Genomic DNA, 26,703 nt, shown 5'->3' with positions numbered 1-26,703 from the left:
CCCCGCGCGCCGCCGCGTCCTCCGACCCCCGGCTGCGGGCGGCGCGCCGCGCGCCGGCAGCTGAAGACAGCATGCGGGACTACGACGAAGTGACCGCCTTCCTGGGCGAGTGGGGGCCCTTTCAGCGCCTCATCTTCTTCCTGCTCAGCGCCAGCATCATCCCCAACGGCTTCAATGGCCTGTCGTCCGTGTTCTTTACGGCGACCCCGGAACACCACTGCCGGGTGCCGGACACCGCGAACCTGAGCAGCGCATGGCGCAACCACAGTGTCCCCGTGCGGCTGCAGGACGGCCGCGAGGTGCCTCAGAGCTGCCGCCGCTACCGACTCGCCACGATCGTCAACTTCTCGGCGCTCGGGCTGGAGCCCGGGCGCGATGTGGACCTGGAGCAGCTGGAGCAGGAGGGCTGCCTGGATGGCTGGGAGTTCAGCCAGGACATCTACCTGTCCACCATCGTCACCGAGGTGGGTACCAGCTCCGCGCCCAGGGCCTGAGACCTAGACGTAGGCAGGACCTTCAGTGTCTTTCAAGTCGCGCACTCCACCCGCCAAGGTGCGTGCTGGATGCTGTCACTCCCTCTCCGCGGACTCACTACATGCTGGTGACGGACATCCTCCAGCCAGGTGGCTCAGGAGCACTTTTCCTGGTGACTTCCAGAGAGATGGTGGCCATCGCAGCACGGTTGTCAGTCTGGCCACCCATCCTTGTTAGCTACCTTGGAGAGGAAGCCAAGAAGGCCCTGGCAATTCCTTGTAAATACTCTAAGATACTGAGTAGTCAGTCATTCCCCATAAAAAATTGTTTACTTTTTACTCATGGTCAGTTATCATTAGTCTTTTAGGATTCTGTGCATCTGAAGATCCATTTGGAGTGATTTCTTGACCTGGAATGTTTTAGGGTATTCTAAGGAAATCACTTTACCCACATTTAGTTAAAGCATGCAGCCTTAGCTCATCGGAAACAGGGGGAAACCCTTTCTCATTCCCCAGTCCCTTGGATTTTCCTTTTGGGTGTCCTTTTCTATCCCCAGTGACCTTGTAGTCATTAAAGCTGGATGTATGATGTGATATTTATGGATGCATGTGGTTCTGTTTTGCATCTTACTCCAGCTCTGGCACTCTGACTCTGTGTAGTCTCAGCAGAACTGAGCAAGCAGGACATTGAAAAGAGCACTTATTGAAAGACTCTTGGGTGCCCAGGTTCACTGAGTGTCAGGAACAGGGGTTTGAGGAGTAGGGAAGGCTTCTTGGGGAAGGAGGCTTGTCGATGAGTCTGGGGTGTATAGTTCAACAGAGACAAAGTCTGGAACAGCAAGACACAACCTGACATAAGGTCAGGATTCACAGGGAAGAGGCTGAAGGGAATGGTCCATAGCTCCTGGTATGGCATCGAACCCTACTGGAGCCTCATGGAGGCTTACATGGGTTCTGGAGACTGTGTGTGTATGTTGCTCCTGGGGGTTGTCACCCTTCAAGGTAGTATGAGTGCTGCCGCAACAAACTTGTGTGTGTGTTGTGTTTTGTATATTTGGACATTTGATGTCCCCAGCATCTGTGCCTCCTTACTCCACATGTGTGTAGTAGGAGTGTGAGAAGAGCCCCACTGGGATCTCAGCAAGTGACACCATTCCGGTGTCCTCAGGCACTGCTGCTTGAGAGAACAGGCACTGGTTGGAGGTAGTTGACTGACCTGTGGCCGAAGCGTGCACCAAGTATTAAAACTTCCGGTCATCACAAACCCTCAATCCTAGCCTCCCGAGCGAGTCTGGCACCCTCCTGGAAGCCAGTGAGCATTGTGAAAGTAGAGGCTGTCCCTCAGATTGCAGGCAAAGACCACGGAGGGGAAGCCATACTCCATGACTTAGAAGTCCCTGCAAATTCTGCATCTGGCTGCCTGCGGAAGGAGAAGGCAGTGAAGTCAGGAGCAGCTAGTGGTATTTCTTAAGACTTTGCCCTAACCCCTAATGTTTCTGACTTACTCTAATCATTTGCTCTTTCTTTGCTGTTCCCACCCTACCTTTGGCTGAGAGCAGTGATGGCACTGATGAGCTCCCAAAGGCAAACTGTTCCAGAAGGGTCCTTGAGCTATGTTGCTACCAATATCAGCCTTTCCTTTTGTATATTTAGGCTGTTTCTTTAGCTGTCTAAACAGTTTCATAAGAGCTCTGTGCCCTTTCACCTACTTCCAGGTTGACAGTCTTTGCAGGGAGGCAAGATTAATACATTACTTAGCTCTTTGTCTCAGGATGCTGGTATGCCAGACTTTTAGGTTCAAGGCTGCTCATTCTCTTCCGGTGAACAGTCACTGTTGGAAGCTGTTACATTAACATTCTGATGGCTCCATTTTTCTAAGGCCCATTTTCCTTCAATCGGACCTGCCCGGCTGACCACTGCAGCTAGTCCTGTGCCTGTTAAATGTCTTCAAGCCTGCCCTCTCCCCCAAATCATGCCTAGAGGTATTTGTAAGTACACGGGTATGAAATTCCTATTCATGTTTTTCAGCAGAAGATGAAAACCCCCGGTTTCCTGTTTGATTTTTTTTTTTCTTTGTTGGAGTTGAGTGCACACATAGTACTAAACTTTGTGGTGCCCTATATCTTGCAAATCCTGACATTGATGCTGGATGCAGATTAACATGCTGGATGAACATTTTTGTTGAATGAATTAGTGAATAATTTTAAAATCTTCTCCACCGTGGGAGAACTGAAGAAGAAAAGGACAGGTTTAACTCATAGAAGAGAAACTCAGGGTGGTCAAAAAGCATTAAGTGGAATATTTCAAAGTAAATGTAACCCCCCACTCCGGAGACTGGGGCTTGTGCCCGTGTGGATCTGCAGCAAGGTGTTGGGATTGGCAGAAAGAAGGGGACACTGTTTATAAGGTGAAAGAGGTTGTTCTCCCATGTTTCTGGAATAGGTGATTCGTGAGCTTCTAGGCTGAACCCTTCTGTAGCCCTTCCGTCACCCCAGGGGTGCTGGGGCATCAGCCACTCCACTGTGCAGTGGCGTTCCAATCCCTGAGTGTTCCTTGGCCCAGCACTGCCTCCTTCTCTGGGAACATGGGTGATTTTTCAGGCTGCCTGGGTCACCTGCTTTTTGGTGTTGCCATAGCACAGCCTGTGGCTGTAGAGTTTTCCTTTGGAAATGTCTAGCTACCCCGGCACTCATGAGTTAGAGTCTCTTCAGCCAAAAATCCAGCAGTTCTCTGGGTCCCCTTTCCCCTTGCCAGTCTCTGCTTCCCAGAAGACCCCTGCCCCGGCCTTTGGCAACACTCTTACTCACTCCCTGTCGTCCTGGAAAGCCTCTTTTTCTCGACCAGCTTTTCCATCAGCCTTATCTCTTAAGTGCATAGTCTTAGAAAATAGGAGAACACCCACTGTTATCTCCACATCCACCTAAAGAAAAAGCTACATCAACTGGGGAGGCAGGCCCCGGGCTGACTGACTATAGGGTGCGGAGACTAAGGAGACCTGGAGCCAGTGCCTCACTGCTCTGCCTTTCTGACTTGCCTCACTCTAGGGAAGTGCGGGCCCTCTTCCCTGCCCCTGCAGCTCATGGCAAATCCCTAAGGGCCCCTGTGTACATACAGTCACAGCAGACCCATCTGACTGTGAACGGTCAGACTGAGACTCTAGCTAGCTGAGAACCAACACCCTGGGTCAAAGTTCTGAGAGTTGACACAGAGAAGGGATGAGGGAGAAAGGAAAATAATCTGTTCTTAAGAATGAAGTTCAGGGTTCATCTGGGCTTTGGGCAGCCAAGCCCAAGGACGAAGCCCAAGGGACAGTATGGTTTGGAAGGTTAACAGTCCTTTATCCATCGAGTCACTCATTCACCTAGGTATCAAACAGGTACTGAGTCTCTCTGCTGCAGGGCTCTGCCAGGCTTTTAGAGGATGTGGTCTCAAATTCTTGTCCTTGCCCTGACAGCCCTGGGTCAAGGATTCACCATTAACTGCAACAGGAGGCAGGATGAAATGTGTGTAGGACTGCATGGCCTTCAGTAACAGGTAGTGCTTACCAGTGTGTTTGACCACTGGTGCAGTCAGGCTAGGTACATCTTAGGAAAGAGCTTCTGCCCTGTGGGCACAGGCTCTATCACTTTATTCTTCCAGTCATTTCACAGGTAAGAACATTTAGTCCCAGGGAACTACATCATCTCTGTGCTTCCCATAATTGAGAAGTAGCACCAATTACATGCTGCATTCAAGAGACACAGTTCTGTTTCTTTTTAAAAATTTAAACAGCTTTATTGAGGTATAAATTACATAAAACAAACTGTGCCTAACTAAAGTATGTAATTTTAAAAGCTTTATATATATAAGCTATCTCCAAGAAGCCATCACCACTAGAAAGGCACATTTCTAACCAGGAAGGGTAGCAAGCCTAGGCCCCTTGCCAGGGTTACTCTCAGATTTTTTTTTTTTTTCCCTCAGTTTGCTCCTGCTTTAATAGCTCACCCAGCTGAGGGGTAATAATGCCAGGCTCATGACATAAATCTTAAACCTACACATTTAATTCTAAGGTTAATACCTATTATCATCAGCCAATACAGTTCCTCCTTCATACCAGGTGGCGTCTCCAGTGAGCTGATCTGTAGCTGCCTTAGTCACGGCTGCCAAGCCAGGAACTCAGTATAGAGATACTAGATTCTTTTTGCTGTAAAGACAGCAAACCTTGGGTCATAACCTGGACTCTATGGGCTTCTCATCCCACCCCTCCTTAGAGGGGTCAGGCCAAGTCTTAGAGCCCGCTGCAGTCCATCTGGTGGTTGCCAGGTGGGTGGGTTGGGTTGGCTGGGTGGAACCTAGTCCATGCTCGCCCTTCTGTCCATTTTTTGAAACCTAGTACCTTTCCTGACCCTATATACAGGGCCCTTGTGGCCAGTAGGAAGGAATTGTTAGCCCATGCTTGCTTTTGGAGGGCCCAGAGCCAGGCCATGAGAATTGTTAAGACATGTTGGTAGTAGATGAAGAGCCCAGTTACTTCAGGTAGTTACATGCTTGCCCAGAGTAAGGACACTGAACGGTGGGGGTGCCGGAGAGATGCTCTGGGGATCCACATAATGAGCACTACAGTCACCTTATCTCCTGCAGAGCATCGTTTGACCTGGTTTCAGGTAACATCTGGCCTTGCGAGTCGAGAAGTCTCTAGAAGCCTATACTGGGAGGCCCGACATGAGGTGGGGGGTTAGAGGTTCCACTCCAGAACTCATTGAAAAAGCCCCTCTGGACTTCTAGTCCGGCTCAGCTGTATCAGACCCCAGCTCTCATGAGAGACCTATTGAGAAGCAGCTAATGACTCTATTCAGTCTTTTTTAAAATCTCTGTCACTACAAAAGTAGTGCCTGCTAGCTGGGAATAGATCCCATCACATTCAGTTGTGACCATAATCATAATCTAGCCCTGAAGCTCTGTCTAGCACCCAGAGGCTGGCACCCCCTCACCGAGTCCCTCAGCTCTAACTCCCTGCCGCTCCTATCCTGACTTCAGCAGCCGTGTCTGGATGGCAGCTGCCCCAGGAGCACGCACCTTCCTAGAAGGAAGATGGTATCTGGGTGCTGGCACCACTGAGACTGCAGAGATGAGAAGGCTGCCATTGCCTGAACGTTTGGGCCTTAGTGCTCCTTGCTGTCTCCTGCTAGTCTGGGCTTCCTCTAGACTCGAGTTGGTGACCCCCAACTCTTCCTGGAGTGGGGATCACCACCCATTCTCAGTCCAACCAAAGCACAGGCTTGCTCCAGAGCGGAGAGCCAGCTTGCGGCTGAGTGAGCCTTGTCATCTTCTGCAGGGGTTCTTGATCCATCCTGAGGGCTGCCCTTCTACCCATTCTGAGGTGCCTGGAGGCTTTCTGCATGCACTGCCCAGCAGGGCTGAGAAGCAGACTTGTTTTTCCCTCTGACCTTGACCTGGAAGAGATGCTTTCTTCTTGGAAGCCGCGCACTCCCCAGGAGCCAACAGGATCCATGGAGGGCAGGCCTGCAGCCTGTCACCGGGCAAGCAAGGGGCTGAATTCCATGGAAGGTGGCCTTCTTGGTTATTAAGAGCACCATCTCTCTGTTTTGGGAAACATTTTTCTGGGAACCAGCAAGCTTCCTATTTTGGTTTCTCATCCTTCTCTTGGCCCTTGTTAGGTTGGAGCAATCTCATCTGTGAGTGTTCAGTGCTTCCCCATGCCCACACATCTCTTCCCATGCCAACTGTGGGTGAAACTCTACACCAGGTTCTGGGAACCAAGCACTGCAACCTGTTCTGTCCCCCAATCACTGTTTCATAAATGGGGAGATTAAGGCACGATGGGGTTGGGTAACTAGTTAACAGAGTAGGAGCTACAACCCAGCTTCTTGGCTCCCAGCTCAGATCTCTTGGCTGTAATTGGGCCGTATGTTGGCACAGCATCAGGGATACCAGCTCTAAATGTCAGCAGGAGCCAGGGGTAATTGGCCCAGAGTCAGGACCTGAGCAGAGCTGAAGGAAAAGATCCAGAAGGTGCATACTAGGCCTTCTGGCTGCATCTCCTTGCTGGATGCCTTGACCCTTGGAGCTGCAGAGCCCTGCTCCAGAACCACTCATATGCCATCCCTGCCGATGGCCTGGACCCCACTGAGAGGTTGCCTGCTCCACCCACAGTCCCAGCTTCAGCCCAGCTCCTTAGAAGTGACCATGTGAAGCCTCGCCCTTCCTCCTTGGTTGGCATGTGGGCAGAGTACCTGCTCCCTGCCTGTCTCCCCTCCTGAAACTGATAACAAAACAATGAGGCTAAAAGCTGTGAAAAACAAGATGGCCAGTCTCTCCATTGAGGGGAAACCTGTGCCATGCCTTGCTGCCCGATGGGCTATCACCTGCCTTAGTGAGCTCACACACCCCTGCGGTCATGTAAACAAAGCATGCAGGGATATGGGATGTTCTGATTTCATTTTCCAAGAAGCTGAACATTTACAGCACTTTTAAAAAGAAGTAATACATCCCTCTCTCTTTCAGTGGAACCTGGTGTGTAAGGATGACTGGAAGGCCCCGCTCACAATCTCCTTGTTTTTCGTGGGTGTGCTGATGGGCTCCTTCATTTCGGGTCAGCTCTCAGACAGGTAAGGTGGGTATCTGTCTCCTGCAGCTGCTGGGGCCCCCAGCACAGAGCCAGGTAGTGTCCTCTCAGCCTGGGCTGGGTGTTTGAAAAGAGGGAAGGCACGTCAATACTATAGACTCCATTTCCAGTAAGGAGAGTCAGCAGCCTCCTCTCACTGATGCTTGCTGAGCAAAACAACCTCAGCTGAGTGTATCCATGATCCAGTTGACCAGGAAATATGCCTTGATTCACTTCTGTGGCGCCTGGCTGGCCTTCCCTAGGTAAGCGTAACTCTTTGGTGTCTTCACTCATTAGGAGAGGGAGACACCACACACAAACACATGAGCTGTATTGTAGATCTTCAGTTCAGTTCAGTTCAGTTCAGTTGCTCAGTCATGTCCAACTCTTTGTGACCCCATGAACCATAGCACGCCAGGCCTCCCTGTCCATCACCAACTCCCAGAGTCCACTCAAACCCATGTCCATCGAGTCAGTGATGCCACCCAACCGTCTCATCCTCTGTTGTCCCCTTCTCCTCTTGCCCTCAATCTTTCCCAGCATCAGGGTCTTTTCCAATGAGTCAGCTCTTCACATCAGGTGGCCAAAGTACTGGAGTTTCAGCTTCAACATCAGTCCTTCCCATGAACACCCAAGACTGATCTCCTTTAGGATGGACTGGTTGGATCTCCTTGCAGTCCAAGGGACTCTCAAGAGTCTTCTCCAACACCACAGTTCAAAAGCATCAATTCTTCAGCACTCAGCTTTCTTTATAGTCCAACTCTCACATCCATACATGACTACTGAAAAAACCATAGCCTTGACTTAGGGCATTCCATAGACAGTTGCCTCTGTGTTCCCAAAAACCATCACTCTTTCCTCAAGGTAAGAGGAGGTCTCACTAGCCAATGGCAGTGTGATGGGCAGAACTCTAATGTCCACAGGGCTGATTCCAGTTAGCTAACAGGCTTGTGGTTATGGTACTTCACAGCAATCAGGAAGTGTGCTCTTTCAACCCATAAGCAGGTGATTTGTATAATTCCAGGGCTCTTGACTCAAGGTCTGGGCCTTAGGGAGATCCTCTCCTCTGGAGATTACCTACAAAATTTTAGAGATTGTATGCGAGCATTTTTCTGGAGAAAGTTCTAGAGTTGCCACAATATTCAAAGAGGGGTTCATGATATTGTGTTTTTCTATCTCAGGACTTCAGGGTCTGTGAGAGAAGCCTGTGGCAAGGAGAATAGCCTTCAGCAAGGTCCTTGGCCACAGTGGATCACCTAGTGGAGAGGAGTCCCAGCATCCTCCCAGCAGGGGGAGTCTCTCATAGAGAGGTTCAAGCTGAGGATGTCATCCTGCTTTGAGAACACAGCCATTTTACCCTGTAGCTTTCATGCAGAGGGATGTTTGGGCATATTGCATCTATGGATTAATATCTTTACCTGAGAAGTCTTTCCTCAAAAGAAATATGTGCATTTTTCACTAGATTCGTCTTTTCCAGTGTGTAATCTAGTAATTTTTGAAAGGGACAAATTCCCACAGTCACCAGTAAGCATTAAAGAGTTAAGTAGGCTGTGACCACTGACTAGATGAGCCTGAGAAACTTGCTCCTTTAGGGGAAAGGCCTTTGCTTCCCCAGACTCTTAACCTAGCAGCAAGTATCAGTTAGTCACTTACATTTATTTAATAAACATAGAGGATCTGAGAATTCCTTGGTAATCCAGTGGTTAGGACTCTGTGCTTTCATTCCCAAGCTCACAGGTTCAGTTCCTACTGGGGGCGGGGAACTAAGATATCTCAACATTTACATACTTAAATACATATTTAAATGAAGCTTTTTTTCCCCCTGTTTATCCTTTATAAATACACTGAGAGCATAGCAGTATTTACTGAAGGTGAATATACACTTACTCTATGACTCAGCTACCCGACCCAAGAGAACTCGTAACCTACAGCAAACATTGGTTAGTTACTTACATTTACTTAATAAACACAGAGCATCTGAGAATTCCCCAATGGTTAGGGCTCTGCACTTTCATTGCCAAGGTCACAGGTTCAGTTCCTAGTCGGGGCAGGGAACTAAGATCTGATAAGCTGCACAGCACAGTCAAAGTAAATGAATAAACAGATAAATACATACATACATGCGGAGCTTCTAACATGTGCCATTCACTCTTACAAGTACTGTACAAAGAAACAACAAATAATTTAATCTTTGTAACCCTATGATGCAGGAAGTATTATTATTCTCATTTTACAGATGGGAGAAATGAAGCCCAGAGGAATTAAATGACTTGCCCAGAGTCACATAGCTGGCAAGTGGCAGGGCTAGGATTAGGGCCCAGAGAGTCCTGATCCTCTGTTTCCTGTGAACTACTATTCCAGGTGCCCACTCTTCTAGAACTTGCCTTCTAGCAAGGCAGAATGTAGTAAACAATGAATTGAGGGAAGTACTTATTACCCTTTGTGATGGTAGGTGATACAGAGAAGTACAAGGTACTCAGAGAGGGTATGACAGAGGAGGCCTGAGATGATGAACCATGTGCTAAGGGTTGAAAAAGGAGTAGGCATTAGCCAGCTAAAGGGATGGAGAGAGGAAAGAGTGTTCTGTGCAGGAAAGCTGAGAGTGCTTAAGCCTAGACTCAAGAAAAGGCATGGTACACTGTAGAAGCTTGGAGACAGTGCTCTGGGGTGGTGTGGAGAGTGGAATAGAGACACAGCAGTGAGGCAGGCTGGGTCCCAAGCAGAAGAGCAGGCTGGGCTTAGCACATAGCAGGGTGGAGCTTTTGAGAGTGTGATGTCATCAGATTTGCATTTTTTAAAAAAAGTTGTTTGATAACTTGGTGGAGAAAGGATTGAAAGGAAGGAAGAGGGATGGCAGAAAGACCAAGTGAGAGGTTATCACAATAATTTATACAGGAAATGAAGGTGACTTGGACTAGGCTGAAGGCGGTAAACACGGAGAGGAGTGGAAGCAGGTAAAACCAACAGGACTTAGCTCTGTGCACACAAGAAGTGAGGGGAGGGAGACTCCTGGCCTGCACAACTGTGTGGATGGTGATGCCTTTCCTGAAGACAAAGCCCTGTGGAAGAGGATCAGGCTTGTAGGAGAAGATACTGAGTTCCATTTGAACATAATTCAGGGTGACTATGAGACTTCGGGTCTCATAGGAGTAATTGAGTATGGAGCTGGATGTATGGATAGGGTGCTCCGTGAGAGGTTTGGGCTAGAGAAAGACATTTGGGAATTGTCAGTTCACAGAACCCTCATCAAAGCCCGGAAAGTGGATGGGAACAGTGTAGAGTGAGAGGAGGGCATGCCGTGGACTGAGCTTAGAGGCCTTCCTGGAGCGGAAGTGGGAGTTCCTCCTCACAGGGTGGGGTGGCAGCTGAGACTCAGCGTAATTACCTTGATGTGAAAAACTAGAAGGAAGTACCCCAGTTTCAGAGTTGAAACCCAGTGCATTTCTCTGGTCAGCTGTGTCATAGAATAGGTAGATCATTGTGGGTCAGCTTCGGAGCCTGATGACCATGCAACACCGTGATGATCTGAGGAAAGTGTTTAAGTTTCAAAAGATCTGCTCCCAAGGAAACAATAGAAACAAAGTTAGTGACTGTGGTGAAGACTACCTTATTCTTCAGAAGGGCTAGTACAGTGCTTCTCAAACCTTTAAAAAAGTTGTTTTGCTGCCAGACTTCTTCTTTTAAGTAGGATCCTTTAAGTCCAGTAAATGAAATAGCCAAAAATGTGGCTGTTCTGGGTGTGGCATCTGCCTTTAGCTCCTTGTACCACCCCTCAAGCTTGTCTGCACCCCCTTGGGTGGCCCCAAGGCTCTGTGGGGTGGACAGTTTTCTCCTAAGTGAGCCAGGTCAAAAACCTAAGCCTAACAGATTGCCTTAGAGCAGTGCATTCATGCCAACAGTGTTGTCTGTGATATCAACAGTAACTTTTTATAGGACTCCTTTCAGGAATATGAATAAGCCTAAAAGTCAAGAGCAATAAAATAATCCTGGGTTGCCAAAGCATTTTATCTGATGTCACTGAATTACCTTTAGGTGCAGAATTATAAGGGAGGCACAACCCTAGGGAAGAAGTAGCTGATATTTTTTATTTTTGTGGACATGTGTGTGTTTAACCTTTTGTTGACAGATTTTAAAAGTGAGCCTCTCTTGCAAATCAAAACTACAGTGACAAGTATCACCTCATACCAGTCAGAAGGCCATCATTAAAAAGTCTACAAATAACAAATGCTGGGAAAGGAAAAAAAAAAAAAGAAATGCTGGAGGGGGTGTGGAGAAAAGGGAACCCTCCTACGTTGTTGGTAGGAATGTAAGTTGATGCAGCCACTATGGAGAACAGTGTGGAGGTTTCTCAGAAAGCTAAAAATAGAACTACCACATGACCAACAAGCCCACTCCTGGATAAAACCGTAATTCAAAAAGGTACGTACACCCCTGTGTTCATAGTAGCACTGTTCACGATAGCAGAGACATGGAAACAGCCTAAATGTTCATTGGCAGGTGAATGAATAAAGGCAGTGTGGCGCATGTGTACAATGGAATTCTGCTCAGCCGTAAAAAAGAACGAAGCAATGCCATTTGCAGCATTATGGATGAAACTAGATATTATCACGTTAAATGATAAGTCAGAAAAGGAAAGACAAATACCGTACAATATCACTTATATGTGGAATCTAAAATATGACACAAACGAACCTATCTGCAAAACAGTAACAGACTCACAGAGAACAAAGCTGCGGTTGCCAAGGGGGAGGGAGGTGGGGAGAGATGGACTGGGAGGTTGGGGTTGGTAGATGCAAACTGTTCTGTTTCGAATGCATAAACAGCAATATCCTGTTGAATACTGTATAGCACAAGAAACGATATCCAATCTCCTGGGATAAACCGTAATGGAAAAGAAGAGGAAAAAAGAATGTCTATATGTGTATAATTGAGTCACTTTGCTGTACAGCAGAAATTAGCCCAACATTGTAAACTGGCTATACTTCAATTTAGAAAAATAAAGAAAAAAAAAATGCTAGTGGCTGTGAGAGAATATAGCTGATTTTTATTTTCTTCTCTGTGCTTTTCTGTATTTTACAAATGTGCTGTTTACACGTAAATATAATATCAAAGAATAAAAACAGACAAATGTTTCTTTTAAAAAGTGACTGTTTTGAGCCCCAAACCCAGATTGCCAAGGATTGTTGCAATGGAAGGGCTCCCGGAGTTGTCCTCTTCACTACTCTCCAGGGAGCCCTTGGGAGGGGAGAGCAGGGTAGGGAGGCCCCACCCCTTGGTTGGCATGCAGGGCGCTATTGTTACAGAACAATGCAGGGGAGTCTCGTTTTAGGCTAGGGTTGCTCAAGCTCGGCACTGTTGACATTTTGTCCCAGAGACTGTTTTGTTGTGGGAGACTATCGTGGGTATTTTCAGATGTTCAGAACATCTCTGGCCTCTATTTACTAGATGCCAGTATCATCAAAAACAACAAAACCCTGTTGTAATGAGGAGAAGCACCAAACTCTTTACCGTGGCTGAAGGCCTTGTGCAGTCTGGCCCCCTGGCACCCTCTGCAGTCTCCTCCTGACCAGCTGCCCCTCGCGTGTGTTCATCTTGCCCCTCCAACCACAGTTATACGTGCTCTTCTCATAGTCACAGTAAAACATTCCCGGACCCCCACCCCCATGCCACGGCCTTCCTTGACCACACAGGTGACCTCCTCAGGGTGTCTGGTTTACATTATTACACTGGTTCCTTGTGCCTTGGCTGCACACTGCCTATCAGAAATAAAATAAAAGATGTTATCATAGGATTGATGTTGACCTCCCCCACTGTACTGTGAATATATATCATCAAAAGCTTGGTCACTCTCCCCTACTCCCTCTTGTCAACAACTGCTTTACGTTTGGGTCTGATCTTGGTGCCCCATCTTCAGGGAGACCTCCCCTGAATGCCCAAGTCCCCAGCCTCTACCTGCAGTCAGGATAGGTTCCTTCGTTGGGTCCCTTGTGGGTCAGGATGCTTGATCCTTCAGCACTCTTGCTTCAGTGTGTACACTGAGCAGAGTGATTAAAATATGACCACTGTCTGTCTCACCAGCTACACACTATACTCTCCCTGAGGGCAGAATCAGTGTCTTTTTTTCTTATTCAAATACATTTATAGTGACTAGTATATAATAGATGTTCAAATAAATATTCATTGAATGAAAATGGGTGTCTGCTAGCCCTGGCCAGACTCAAGCTGAATCTGCCAGGTTGAATGAACTAGGTTGACTTGTTCGTACTTGCTGTAGCACTGCTTTTGAAATGAAACAAATCCAAAAAACACAACATTTTAAAACATTTTAAATTGAACATAGATATAGAAAACCACACAGAACAAGTGAGATTTAATGAATTATTTCAGGGAAATAACCATATAAATATCAAGTCAAGAAATAGAACTTTGCTGGCCACCAGGAAGCCCCACTCATCTGTCCCATCCCAAGGACAATAGCCTCCCTCACCTATCAGTAAACACTAGCTTGACTTATAATAATCACTTCCCTGTGGGTTTTTGGTAGTTTTATGATCCAAATGTGCATCCTTAAACACAAGTTTAGTCTTGCTCACTTAAAAATTTTTACATGTCTGTTAGTCTGCTTTAACCTAGGGGTTCTCCATCCTTTTCTTTGCCTGGGCTATTCTACTTGTAGAATTTTCCAGTCTGAATTTTGCTGAGGGTATACAGGGCAATTGAACGTATTCTTTTTCTCTCTGCATTTCTTGCAAATTGCAGCTAGATCCAGAGACTTCGTCAGATTCAGATCCAGCCCCTTTGGCAAGAGTGTAGGAGTCATACAACGTTCAAGTGTCTCTTTTTATGATGTTAGCAGTCACTGAAACATGATGCCCATATCTGTTCATTCACTGGGAGTTGTAAAAGGATGATGTTCTAATTTTATCACTTTGGTTTCATTTAATAGTTGGAATACTTTTATGAAATGATACTTTCCCTCATCTGTTACTGGTTACTGTTCATATAGTTTATATAGAAAAGTCAGGACAAATGTCTTCCCCTTTATTTAAACAGTTTTCATCTATAATGAATTGTTTCTCCATTATCCTCCAAAGTAAACCAACTCTTTCAAAATATTAATTATGAATGTATGAACTTAAATATAATGAATGTGTTTCAGTCCCTTGTGATCATTGTGTTAACTCTGGCACTGCCTTTTGGGCAACGCTGGCGCCCAGGCTGTGCAGTGGTAACAGCCTAGGGACTGAGAGACCAGGACGGCCCCCACACCAAGTGCCCTGGCAGCACTGTCCGCAACCCCTCCCTGAATGACCCCGGGGAAAGCCCCCCTTGGGGGCCCGTTCCTGCTGCCTTCTCCCAGCTGGTTCTCTGCCACTCTCCTTTCCTTCCCAGGTTTGGTCGGAAGAACGTGCTGTTTGTGACGATGGGCATGCAGACAGGCTTCAGCTTCCTGCAGATCTTCTCGAAGAACTTTGAGATGTTTACCGTGCTGTTTTTCCTTGTAGGCATGGGCCAGATCTCCAACTATGTGGCAGCATTTGTCCTGGGTATGGCCATCAGTTTGGAGTTGAGTACTTGATTCTGTGTTTCACCATCATCCCACCACCCACTTTCTGGGGACAGCTGTGATGTCCCTTCGGGGAGGTGGTCTCTGCCAATGCCAACCAGGGATCCTTGGTGGACCCAATTAGGAGGCATGGAAAGGGAGTCCTCCAAGTGCCCACCCAGCCTTGTGTCCCCAGCAGCACGATAGCCTAACTGCTGATTTCCAGTTCTTCTCTGGCCCCCAACGTGTGGCACCTTGGTCTCATTAGTACTTGATGGCCATTTTGCTAGAATTCACCTAAACATCTTCTGTTAAAAATAGGGCCTGCCATTTCCCAGGGCTGGGGTAGCTAAGGAAAGAGGAAGGCATGACATGAGGACCAAGGGCTATGATTGGCAGGCTCACCAAGGAAGAAAACTGCCTCTTCCGAAACACACAGTGGCTAGTGAAATTAACTGGCAAGAGTGAATTGAGGGACATCCTTGGTGGTCCAGTGGTTAAGAGTTTGCCTTCCAATGCAGGGGGTGAGAATTCAATTTCTGGTTGTGAAGCTAAGATGCCACATGCCTATGGGCAAAACAAAACAAAACCCAAAACAGAAGCAATGTTGTAAAAAATTCAATGAAGACTTTAAAAATGGTCCACATTTGTTTAAAAATCTTTTTTAAAAAAGAATGACTTGATGGGGGTGGGCTTTAGTCACGAGACCTTCACGGTTTTAATTCATAATCCACAGTGCAAGGGTTTGGCCTGCTCTCACTGAGAAGCTGCCAGTTTCACTGGTCAGAGGACCCTAACTCTAGCTTTTGGGTCATTAGTTTCCTTGGGTTGATCGTTGAAAGGATTATTTGTTTCTCTTCACATTTAATAGAAAATTTTTTCTTAAAAGTGCAATAGTCAGCACATGTGGCTATAATAGCAACTTCTCCTTTAATGAACCCTTCCTCAGTGAAGATTTAAATTTGAGGCCCCACATGGCATCTTTAGCATAGGGTTTCAGGAAGTGATGGCGGCAGGTGGTCAGAATCCTGTCCCTCCCAAAGGCTTGGAAACTTTTGAGATAATTCTGCCTGATCCCTTATCTGTATGTTGAAAATTACACAAGAGAAGATGAATAAGGAAATGACCAGAATTAAAATACTAACTCGACTCCTCCCTTGTTTTGAACAGGAACAGAAATTCTTGGCAAGTCAGTTCGTATTATATTCTCTACGTTAGGCGTGTGCATATTTTATGCATTTGGCTACATGCTGCTGCCACTGTTTGCTTACTTCATCAGAGACTGGCGGATGCTGCTGCTGGCACTGACGGTGCCGGGGGTGCTGTGTGCAGCGCTGTGGTGGTGAGTGTGCCCTGTGCCTGGCACCTGGAGGACTCTCACTTACAATGTGCTCCCTCTTCTTTCGGTCCTGTGGCATGAGGCTGTAGAAGACACCAGCAGGGTGTCTTCTGTCTGGCTTTCACTAGGGGGCAGCAGCAACCCACACATCCTAAGTTCTTTCAGAATGTTTTTCCATCCACAGAAAAGCCAAAAACAAAACAACTTCAGGAAATCAACAGACTTGTTCTCAGCCCTGTGCTGGGTTGATCGGAGTGTAGACAGAGGAAAAAGCAGTAGCTGCGAGACGATAGTCTATAGTCTAGCATGACCTCCAGGAAGCTGTCAGACCGCAGGACAAGACAGCTTAGGCCCTGGCTCTGGTTGCGTGCTGCTACAGCCTCAGGCCACAGGACTGAGAGAAGAGATAGCACGTTGTAAGTGAGAGTCCTCCAGGTAGCAGGATGGAGGAAGCCAGGCTCCATCTTAGCCTCCAAGATAGAGCTGGACAAGCAGAGAGAAAGCTATTCCATACGAAGAAAGAGAATGCAGCTGAGGCGGGAATCCCACGTTGCAGGTAGGGATGGTGAGGTCCCTGGCCCACATGGATGTGAGAACATTGCAGAGGAAAGTGGGAGAAGATACAGGGCACAGAAGACAGATGAGTCCTGGTTATGACCCAAGGGCAGGGGCCACCTGGTGAGGTAGAAAATAAGATCCACCCAAGTGCCCTATAGAGAGTCAAGTGGAAAAATCAAGGAGGGAGGGATGACAATAAACGAGGCTGTCAGAGGCCAGTGGAAAAGCTTCTGGGGATGCCAGGAACAAGCAGGGGAGTACAGCAAGGTGAGGTGTGTACCCCCCGCCCCAGCTCAGCCCATGACAGAAGCCGGGCTGCAGGAACCCACGTTACGCCTGTCTACTTAGTGTCCAGCAGGTGGCACCACCACTCCTCAGACATGGGAGGTGGCCAGCCAGGGAGGAATCCCACCCATCAGGGTGTGTCGGCCTGTGTAAATTCTGTGTACTCCAGTGTAATCAGAGGCTCACACTTACTGGCTGTAGCACAGTGCATCTCTTAGCTTCTGGTTTGGAAGTATCAAACATTCCTCAAACCTCGCTCTGGTTCTGAAACCCCATTTCCCACCTCCACATGTGCTCCACCTGGTCTGAGGGACAGAAGGCTCAGTGAGATTGCTTCTTGTACTTCCAGGTTCATCCCTGAGTCCCCCCGATGGCTCATCTCTCAGGGACGATTTCAGGAGGCAGAGGTGATCATCCGTAGGGCTGCCAAAACCAATGGGATCATTGCACCTTCAACCATCTTTGACTCCAATGAGGTGAGCACCATGCAGGGGCTGGTGGGAGGGTCCCGGTGACCACAATTTTAGGGCAGCATCACACAGCCCCAAAGCCCTCCCTTTACACAGCAGCCCAGCCCTCTCTATGCCCAAGCCCCAGCTGCCCCCAAGGCAGGTCCTGTTAAAATTCAGAAATTGAGAAGGTGCCAGCTGCCTCAATTCCTTTACCTTTCCTGTGGATTTTAGATTTTTATACTTTGTAGACATCTTCTCTTTTAGGTGATGATACAGTTAAACCATTACTTTTCATAATAAAAACTCTTCATGTGTAATAGGTCTTCCATGAAGTTGGCATTCTGGGAAATCATTGTTTCTTATACCTTGGGCAGTTTCTAATTTAAAAAAAAATGCACTGCCTAAAATATGAAACAAAAATAGATTTGGAGTTAAAACTGTCCTGTCTCCTTCCGCCTACCAGTGGGGAGTGGTTGAGCATCGTCTTAGAGCCAGGTCCTTTTCGACATCCGCCCTCCCCCAACCTCACACCTTCCTGCAAACCCTGTTCTCGCGTGCAGTGAGTAATTTCCTGGCTCTGCCTGATTCCTGGGTCTTGCTTCTCTTTCCTGTTCCCTGTGTTTCCACCCTGTCTGTAACGAGCAGTTTTCCTCAGTCCCGTGGCTCCCAGAAGAGCTTAGATGTCATTGTTGGCTGATGGGGTTCTGGAGTATGTCTCTGCTCTGACAAAGACAAGGGCCTGGCTGTGAAAAGAGCCAGCAGGAGCATATTGCTGGGTGCAAAGGCGCGTTCGAGCCAGTCTGACTTCCAATGCAGAGTTTAGGCTTGGGAAAGAGAGACCAGTTACTAGAGGAGGCAAAGAAGCCGCTGGCCACTTGACAGCCCTGCCAGCCTCACAGTTAAGAAGTGGCCCAGCACCAGCTCTTACTCGGATGTCCTAGAAAGGACTTGGTCAGAGTTCAGTAAGGGGTAGATGGCAGGGAAGGCTTCTGAGTTAGGTAGCCTTGGTAGCTTTGCAGAGGTCAGTCTGGTGAACCCATGAATCCACTGGCATTTTTATAGGAATGAGGCTATTTCAGGGGATCAGTTAGGTCAAAAGTTGACCTTTTGTTGAACTGCTAACTCAGGAAAAACAGACTCCAAAGCTGGGTTTGCTTAAGAAAGCAACATCAGTGTGTTTAGACGTGTGGTTTATTAATGTCCTTGGCTGTGCCAAGTTTCATAGGAAGTTACACTGGGTGAAGCCAAGGTCAATTTTCCTGTTTTTCTATCTGAAATTTTTTTTTTCCTTGGAAGTAGACCAGTAACTACATGGTAGGAGGACCAAAAAACATTAATTCTTTTAAAAAAAATATCATATCAATAAACTGCACAGCCAGTTTCTCTCTCTGACCCAGAAGGCTGGGAGCCAGGCTTGGGAAGGAATGCTCAGAGGCCTCCCTGGAATGTGACCATTGACGGGGTTCGGGATGGTGCTAAGAGAGAGCAATCAGCGTAGGCCTCCTCCTTGGCTGCATTGCGTTACAGCCTGGTCACTTACTTTTACTCCTCTTTCTTGTTCACTAATTTGTTATCGACAAGGCCTGGTGAAGCCTTCTGCAGCCCAAGAACAGCCTCTATACCTACGCTTCTTTTCAAGCAAGAGACAGGAACCACTCCCCAAGTCCGAGACACAGAAAGCTAAGATGCCAGGGTTTCGAGTCTGTTCTGGGGTCTCTAAGTCTCCAACCGTCTCTCCCTCCCATACCCTTGTCCTGTTGCCCACAGCTACAAGACCTAAGCTCCAAGAAGCAGCAGTCCCACAGCATCCTGGATCTGGTTCGAACCCGGAACATCCGGATGATCACCGTCATGTCCATAATTCTGTGGTGCGTAAGTGAGACCTACCCGGGGCCTCCAGACGCAGCTTCTGGCAGTAGCTCTCAGGCTTCACATTTGTAGACATGTCTCAGACCAGAATTGAAAGCCTGTGTCATCAGAAAGTGGCACAGATGTGCCTTGCAATTAAAGAAGTGGGCATATCCTGGTTCTTAATGGAATCTCAGAAGAGGAGTACAAAAACTGTTGTGGGGGCTCTTGAGGAAAATATGGGATCTTTGGGGATCCCGCCGGGTCATAAGGTGAAGAGCTGCTCATGTTGGGTCCCCAGTTTAGTTGTTCCTGTCAACAGCGCATCAGACGGTGACGGAGGAGGACTGCTGAGGGCTTTAAGAAGTTCTAAGTGAAGACTCCACGTCCTTTCGGTTACAGAGGCTGCTATGTACATTCTGGAAATGTGGAAGCAGGAAGTCTTCCCTCTGGAATGTTTGGAGACTGTCCTGGAGGCAGAGCCATGGCCCGCATGTCCTCTTCAAGTTCCTTCTCACATGGCATCTCCCCAAGTGTGTCAGGCAGGGATTTGTGACTTATCAGAAAGAACACATCTGACTGCCTAGAGAGTGTTTGCTCGGTGGCCAGACCCTTGGGATTACAGGTGACTACCTGAGCCTGCAGTGGGGGAGGAAGGCAGGCTGCATCTCAGAGTCCTTATTGCTGGAGTCAACAAGCCTTGGCAACCAGCTGGGTTGCTCCCTGGGGGGTACTATGCGTCACCCATTTCCAAGGAATGGCCCGGGATCCCTCAGGGCAGCACACCGCCCCTGAGTTGGCCTCAAACAAAACCAGCATTCAGCCTGCACCACAGACTTGCCAGCCTGCAGTGAGTCACCCGTCCTGAGGTTCACCCAGGCTTTCCACCTGCTCTGGATTTCCCAGGGACTCCTGTTTGAGCCCTCTTCCCTGGTTATGGCAGCTGTGGCTTCAACCTGCTGATGAGTTAGAAAAAATCTGATTCATGTTGGTCTGGTTTGCCAAAAAGTGCTGACCGTCAACAGAGGGAATGTCTGATGGAGACAGGCACTCAGATGGCCCACTGGGAGCTCCCTTTCCTCCTCACAAGTCTGGTGGGGTTGGGATCAGCTGCTTCTGACCAGTCTCTTGGCTCATCGCTCCAGAGGGTCTGCCAGGGCTCTTTCTCTAAATATTCGACCAGTGACTGTTCCTTATTTCATGTTATGTCACCAGTCTTACCACACCCCACTTAATAGCTGCCTCTTTACTCATTCCTGAGCTCCTTCTGCATTTGCTGGATCTGGGAGGTTCGGAGAGTAGAGAGGTAAGCTTTTCTGAGTGCTTCAGCTTAGGATTCCTGGGGGGCTCAGTGGTAAAGAATCTGCCTGCCAGTCCAGGCAGGAGAAGACGCAGGAGAAGAAGAAGATGCAGAAGACTGGTTCAATCCCTGGATCAGGAAGTTCCCCTGGAGGAGGGCATAGCAACCCATTCTAATATTCTTGCCTGGAGAATCCCGTGGACAGAGGAGCTCCTCTGTCAGACACTGCTGAGTACACACAACTTAGGATTTGTAAAGTCAAAAGGCCTGTTGACAGGTTGTTGGGTCTTGGTTTTTTTTCCAACACAGGAAATCTATCTGAATTATATGTCTTTGCTGGGACACTTTGGAATGCTTTGAAGGTACTCTGACCCAAAAGGTACCCTGGTCTGGGGGAAGTTATCTTTGTTTCTAAGAAACAGGACTCAAGGTTAAATCTGCTGCCCTCCTGGTGAGGATAGTTTTGAATTTCCTGCAATAATGATGTTTTAAAAGTCGCCCAGTAGGGAGGCACCTGGATGCTGCTTCTCCAGCTTTTCTCGGCACTCTGTTTCAGGCTGACCATATCAGTGGGCTACTTCGGGCTCTCCCTTGACACCCCTAACTTGCATGGGGACGTCTATCTGAACTGCTTCCTTTCGGCCGTGGTTGAAGTCCCAGCGTATGTGTTGGCCTGGCTGCTGCTGCGGCACCTGCCCCGACGATACTCCATGGCCACTGCCCTCTTCCTAGGTGGCAGCGTTCTTCTCTTCGTGCAGCTCGTGCCCCCAGGTAAGTCCCATACGTGTCTGCGGTCTGAGATATCCACTGAGTCACTCAGTTTCTACCACACTGTCTCACCCAGTTAGTAAACAGCATGAAGTGATGCCGTTAGAGCTTGCCTGCCTATCTGTGTTCTTGTTCAACAAATCAGGAGAAAGTATCTCCCAGGACCAGACAGTCATCATGGCCTGGCTTTGGGGGCAGGAGGGACAGCAGCCATGTGGGGCTGGCAGTTGATGGTACTCTTCTACCCAAGTTAATGTGTGCATGTTGGTTTTTGCAGAGTGAGGGGGAGGGAAGAGAGCCATCCCTGTGTCTTTTCAACCTGGCCCCGTCTTTGTCATTTATTCATTCAATAAGCAGCTGCGCAGTGTTTACTGTGGGGGAGGCACTGTGCTTGGGGCTAAGGAGCAGAAGTAAACTAGCTGGGCGGGGCCCCAGGTCTTCCTGGAGCTCACATTCCAGTTGGGAAGACAGGCAGTGAACAAGTAAATAAAATGCTTCGTATAGTACAGACAGTGTTGCCTTTTATAAAGACAATGAAGGACATTGGAGAGCTAGTTTATATAGAGTGGTCATAGACAGTGTCCCTGAAGAGGGGACAGTTGAGTAGCAACAGATGAAATGATGGAGAAACCCAGGAAAAAGTCTAGAAGCAGAACATTTCAGGCCAAAAAAAAGCGAAGGCCAAGACCTTGAGGAGGTAATGAGCCTGGACTGTTTGGTAAGAGGTGAGGGGAGGGAAATGGGAGGATCAGTCCGCAGCACGGTTCTCACAGGCCAGCTGCAGGAGTTTATTTGTAAAACCGTCTTTGTATCCTACAGAAGGGCGTGAAGTCTTTGAAAGCTCACAAAACGGTTTATGGACCCTCATGTCCGTGGTGGTAGTCCGAGTTGTTATGGATCGGGGGACCTCTGGGTCCCTGAGGCTGGCAACACTCTGCATAGTGTGGCTGGGAGCCCAGGGGTGTATGTGGAGGCTCACACCAGAGCTCAGGGAGACCCACAGGGTACTCGCAGCATCTCTGCATTGGCACAGCAAGCAGGGCAGATCAGAGGGTCATTCCTGAAGGTCTGCTGGTCTGTGAGGTGTTGAGTGGAGTGAAAGCATGAAGTGAGTTATGATTGAACTTCCCGTTTATACACAGATCCTTAGATAATTCCACAGTGCTGGCAGCAGGAGGGTCCATGTCTTCAGTGACTGTGTGACTGGGGAGCAAGTTTCCTTTGGATTATTGAGGGGCTCACTCTGGTGGTCTCTAGGCTGAGGAGAATGTCCTCACACAGCTGCCAGTCCCAGCCTCCTCTCAGTAAGCAAGTTGGAGGGACATAAGCCCCTTATCCCACAATAGGAAGTTATAGAAACTTCCCTGCCCAACCCTTCCCAGAAAGAAAGAGAGAAAATATGTCTGTTTCAGGCAAAAAACAAAACAAAACCACCCACTCTCAGCAGCAGTGTACCTTGGGTTGTTGCCTCCTCCTACCAGCCTCCCTTTGCCTCCCCAGAGCTGTATTACTTGGCTACAGTCCTGGTGATGGTGGGTAAGTTTGGAGTCACAGCTGCCTTTTCCATGGTCTACGTGTACACGGCCGAGCTGTACCCCACAGTGGTCAGGAACATGGGCGTGGGAGTCAGCTCCACAGCATCCCGCCTGGGCAGCATCCTGTCTCCCTACTTCGTTTACCTTGGTAAGTCCCTCGGGGCAGAGCGCACATGGGAGGGGTGGGGTGGAAGCACTGATTGGCTGTAATGTGGGCTGGGGACTGCTCAACAGGAAAACAAGTGTACACACAGCCAAGACTGGATCTGTGCCTGGAGAAGGTTCCTATTGAGGCGCACTGTGGTGGAAGCAGTCATGTGGAAAACAACCTATAAACAAGCTAGAAATTGACAAGAGTGGAGGGCTTGTGCCTGTTTTAGCCTTCCTAGGCCTTCCGCCTGAGAACATAATTCCCCAGTCCTAAGAAATTGCAGCGTGTCTAGGGAGCCAGTGTACTTAATTGGGGAAATCCCTTCTTGGAATTTAAAAGGAATAGGAAGGGAAAGATGTCCACTGAAGAGATCTGATGAACAGAGAACCTCTGTAACTTGAAGCACTCAACGCAGCAGTTTTACACTGTGCAAAGATCTGCGTTATGGCATTTTATGTGACAGGGCCCCAGTTTTATCTTTCTCAGAATTATTTCCTCACAGCAGCTGCAGTGCCCCTGCACATTCCTAGCTGGCACATCTCTGGGGAGGGGTGGCCCCACCTTGGGAGCACTTTGTGAACATGCTGCAGAGATCTGACAAGCAGAAACACCTCCTGACCTGGCCTGAAGACAAATCAAGTGGGTTGTGACACGTCTGGAGAGGTGGAGGAGTTATTCTTGTCCCTGGATAAGTACCTCGAGTTCCTTGGAAACCCAGCATTAGGAAATAGGAATGGAGGGACTTCCCTGGCAGCCCAGTGGTTAAGACTCTGCAATTCCACTGCAGAGGGCGTGGATTCGATCCCTGGTCGGGGAACTGAGATCCCGCATGCCACAGGGTGTAGTCAAAAAAAAAAAAGGAAAGCAAATACAAATAGAAATGGCCCAGCCCCATCTTTCCAGTCTACACCCTTCCCCTGCACCAAGGTACTGCTGGTTTGTGCCAACTCTGGGTTCTGTGATCTGCCTAGGTGCCACATTCCAATATGGCAGCTCAGACTGGGAGATGCCAAGGCTGAGAAGCCAGGTGATACCCATTAGAGTCCCAGAGACATGAGAGGAGGGGGAGAGACCACGTCCAATTGCATCCTCAGCTTGGGACTCTGTCTGCTTTGCCACAGGTGCCTACGACCGCTTCCTGCCCTACATTCTCATGGGGAGTCTGACCATCCTGACAGCCATCCTCACCTTGTTCCTCCCAGAGACCTTTGGCACTCCACTCCCAGATACCATTGACCAGATGCTAAGGGTCAAAGGGTAAGGCGGCCTCCTTCTTCACAAAGTTAATGCGCTAGATCTGGGCCTAGCAGAGAGTTCCCCACGGACTCAGAAATGCCATGGACTAGTTGAGCCGTAAGAGGATCGGACGTGTCCAGGTGCTTACCGCCTGTTCTTTCTGGCTGGACCCAGACCGCCAGGTCCTCATGCACCTCTCCACAGCAACAGCAACTCTGGGACAGTACAGAGACAAGGAGAAACCTTTCAGAATCTGCTATATGCTTTTTTTTTCCCCCCCTTTAGTGAGATAACCTCAGCTATGGCAGTGGCGGGGGTGGGGTTTGTTTTGAGACTGGTAGATAATCTTTCTAAGATTTGTTACTAACTTTTGTTTGACTTGTCTTTATAGAATAAAATACAGACAGACTCCAAGCCACACAAGGATGTTAAAGGATGGTGAAGAAAGCCCCACAGTCCTTAAAAGCACATCCTTCTAACACAACCTCCAGTGAGAAAGTGAAGAGGAAAGACTTTCTTATCAGAAGTGGCTTGTGCAGACACTGGTCCTTCAGTGGCAAAGGTCTTTGCTGTTGATTCCATGGATGCTGTGTCTGCCTTGCTCATGGATGGACACCCAAACTCAGCTGCTTATGGTCCTAGACACTACCTTTCTCCAGGGACTCTGGCTACTGATAGACAACTTAGGATAAATCCTAACCATTACAGTGATGGACTTGGCACTTCCTAAGATGTTAACCACTAACTGGAACCAGTAGGATCTGAACAAAATAGGAGAGGCCTTTGTTAAATTTACATTTTAATTTCAGACAGCCTAAAAAGGCCTCTGATAGACCTGAGGGTCTAGTCCTCCCCTCCCCAACCCCCACCCCGCGAAACATCTTTTCCCCGTTTCCCTCTAATGGTGCCCTTTAGAGGAAGAGAAGTAATTTCACAGGAAGTTTGGTTTCTCATACTTTCTCAGTTACAAAGGATATTGTTGCTTCCCCAGGGCAGGAGAACACAGGTCTGGGGAAAGCTAGAAGAATTTAACATGGAGGAAACTGAGCAGGTACAGAACATAGACAAGTGCTTTGACGCACGAGCACTTAGGCCACTCAGACAGACTACTGGGTAGACTCGTTTACATCTGATCGAAGCACTGGGCTTGTCTGGGCCCACAGAGATGCATCACCGAAGCTACTATACGTGTTTTCCACTGCTGTGTGAATCAGGTCTCCTAGCTACTATGGTTTCTAACATATGGTTTGAAGGAAGTAAATCAGTGAAAGAGACAAGCAAACTTGTCTCTTCTCCCAAAACTATAATGTGGATTTTGATTGTTTGTGTTTTATTTGTTGGTTGTTTGTTGTTATGCCTTTTTTCTCCTTAAGTTATTTGCCCTTCAGAATAGACTTAGGAAAGGCTGGCTCCTCAGCCTCCTGGTTTTGTCTTTTGTTTCATGGTTTGTTCGTTTCATCTCAGAATCACTCTGGCAACGGTTTGCAGTTGCCACCTCTGCAAGGCCTCGCCAGCCTTAGCTATACTAGCACTTCTCTGAGTGCCAAAAATTATGTCATTGTATGTGTTCCTTTTGTGATACTTAATCATGGGGAAAAAATTACAAAGAAGAAAGTTAAGTTGTGCTCACAGTCTTTCAGAGTTGCTCGCTTAAGTGGTTTAACACTGGGAGATACTCTGTGTTCAATGTAAAATTGTCTTCTCTTTTCTGAATATGTTACCATGGTACTCCTAGAGCATATGCTTCACCTGGTTTAAAAAAAAAAAAGTATTTTTGTGAAAGCTACTGAAGTGCCTTGGGAAATGAAGATGTTTTAATAAATGATTTTTTAAAATAATAACTGCCCACAAATTTTATTTTCACAGTCTGGTAAGTCATACCACACCTTCACATGACTTTTCTCTGTGTCAGTTGGTTCAGTCAGGTAAGTCGCTCAGTTGTGTCCAACTCTTTGCGACCCCATGAATCGCAGGACATCACCAACTCCTGGAGTTTACTCAAACTCATGTCCATCAAGTCAGTGATGCCATCCAGCCATCTCATCCTCTGTCATCCCCTTCTCCTCCTGCCCCCAATCCCTCCCAGCATCAGAGTCTTTTCCGATGAGTCACCTCTTGGCGTGAAGTGGCCAAAGTATTGGAGTTTCAGCTTTAGCATCATTCCTTCCAATGAACACCCAGGACTGATCTCCTTCAGAATGGACTCGTTGGATCTCCTTGCAGTCCAAGGGACTCTCAAGAGTCTTCTCCAACACCACAGTTCAAAAGCATCAATTCTTCAGTGCTCAACTTTCTTCACATTCCAACTCTCATATCCATACATGACCACTGGAAAAACCATAGCCTTGACTAGACGGACCTTTGTTGGCAAAGTAATGTCTCTGCTTTTTAATATGCTATCTAGGTTGGTCATGGTGGAGAGGTCTGACAGAATGTGGTCCACTGGAGAAGGGAATGGCAAACCACTTCAGTATTCTTGCCTTGAAAACCTCAGGAACAGTATGAAAAGGCAAAATGATAGGATACTGAAAGAGGAACTCCCTAGGTCGGTAGGTGCCCAATATGCTACTGGAGATCAGTGGAGAAATAACTCCAGAAAAAAAGAAGG

General features: G+C 47.9%; 1 protein-coding gene across 1 annotated transcript; it reads left to right on the top strand.

The window, feature by feature from the left end:
• The first annotated feature begins 71 nt into the window (after positions 1–71).
• Positions 72–25,890, top strand: SLC22A5 (solute carrier family 22 member 5). The gene is made up of 10 exons (XM_052642712.1): positions 72–464; positions 6,978–7,081; positions 14,470–14,624; positions 15,794–15,965; positions 17,155–17,281; positions 19,025–19,125; positions 20,962–21,176; positions 22,674–22,856; positions 23,981–24,116; positions 24,487–25,890. Exons 1-10 carry the CDS (start codon positions 72–74, stop codon positions 24,572–24,574), a joined length of 1,674 nt encoding a protein of 557 aa, XP_052498672.1. The 3' UTR covers positions 24,575–25,890.
• Positions 25,891–26,703: the final 813 nt, after the last annotated feature.

The sequence above is a fragment of the Budorcas taxicolor genome, chromosome 7 (genome assembly GCF_023091745.1).
Source record: "Budorcas taxicolor isolate Tak-1 chromosome 7, Takin1.1, whole genome shotgun sequence".
NCBI lineage: Eukaryota > Metazoa > Chordata > Mammalia > Artiodactyla > Bovidae > Budorcas > Budorcas taxicolor.
Note: the sequence above shows the minus strand (reverse complement) of the source record. Positions and strands in the feature narration are given on the sequence as shown.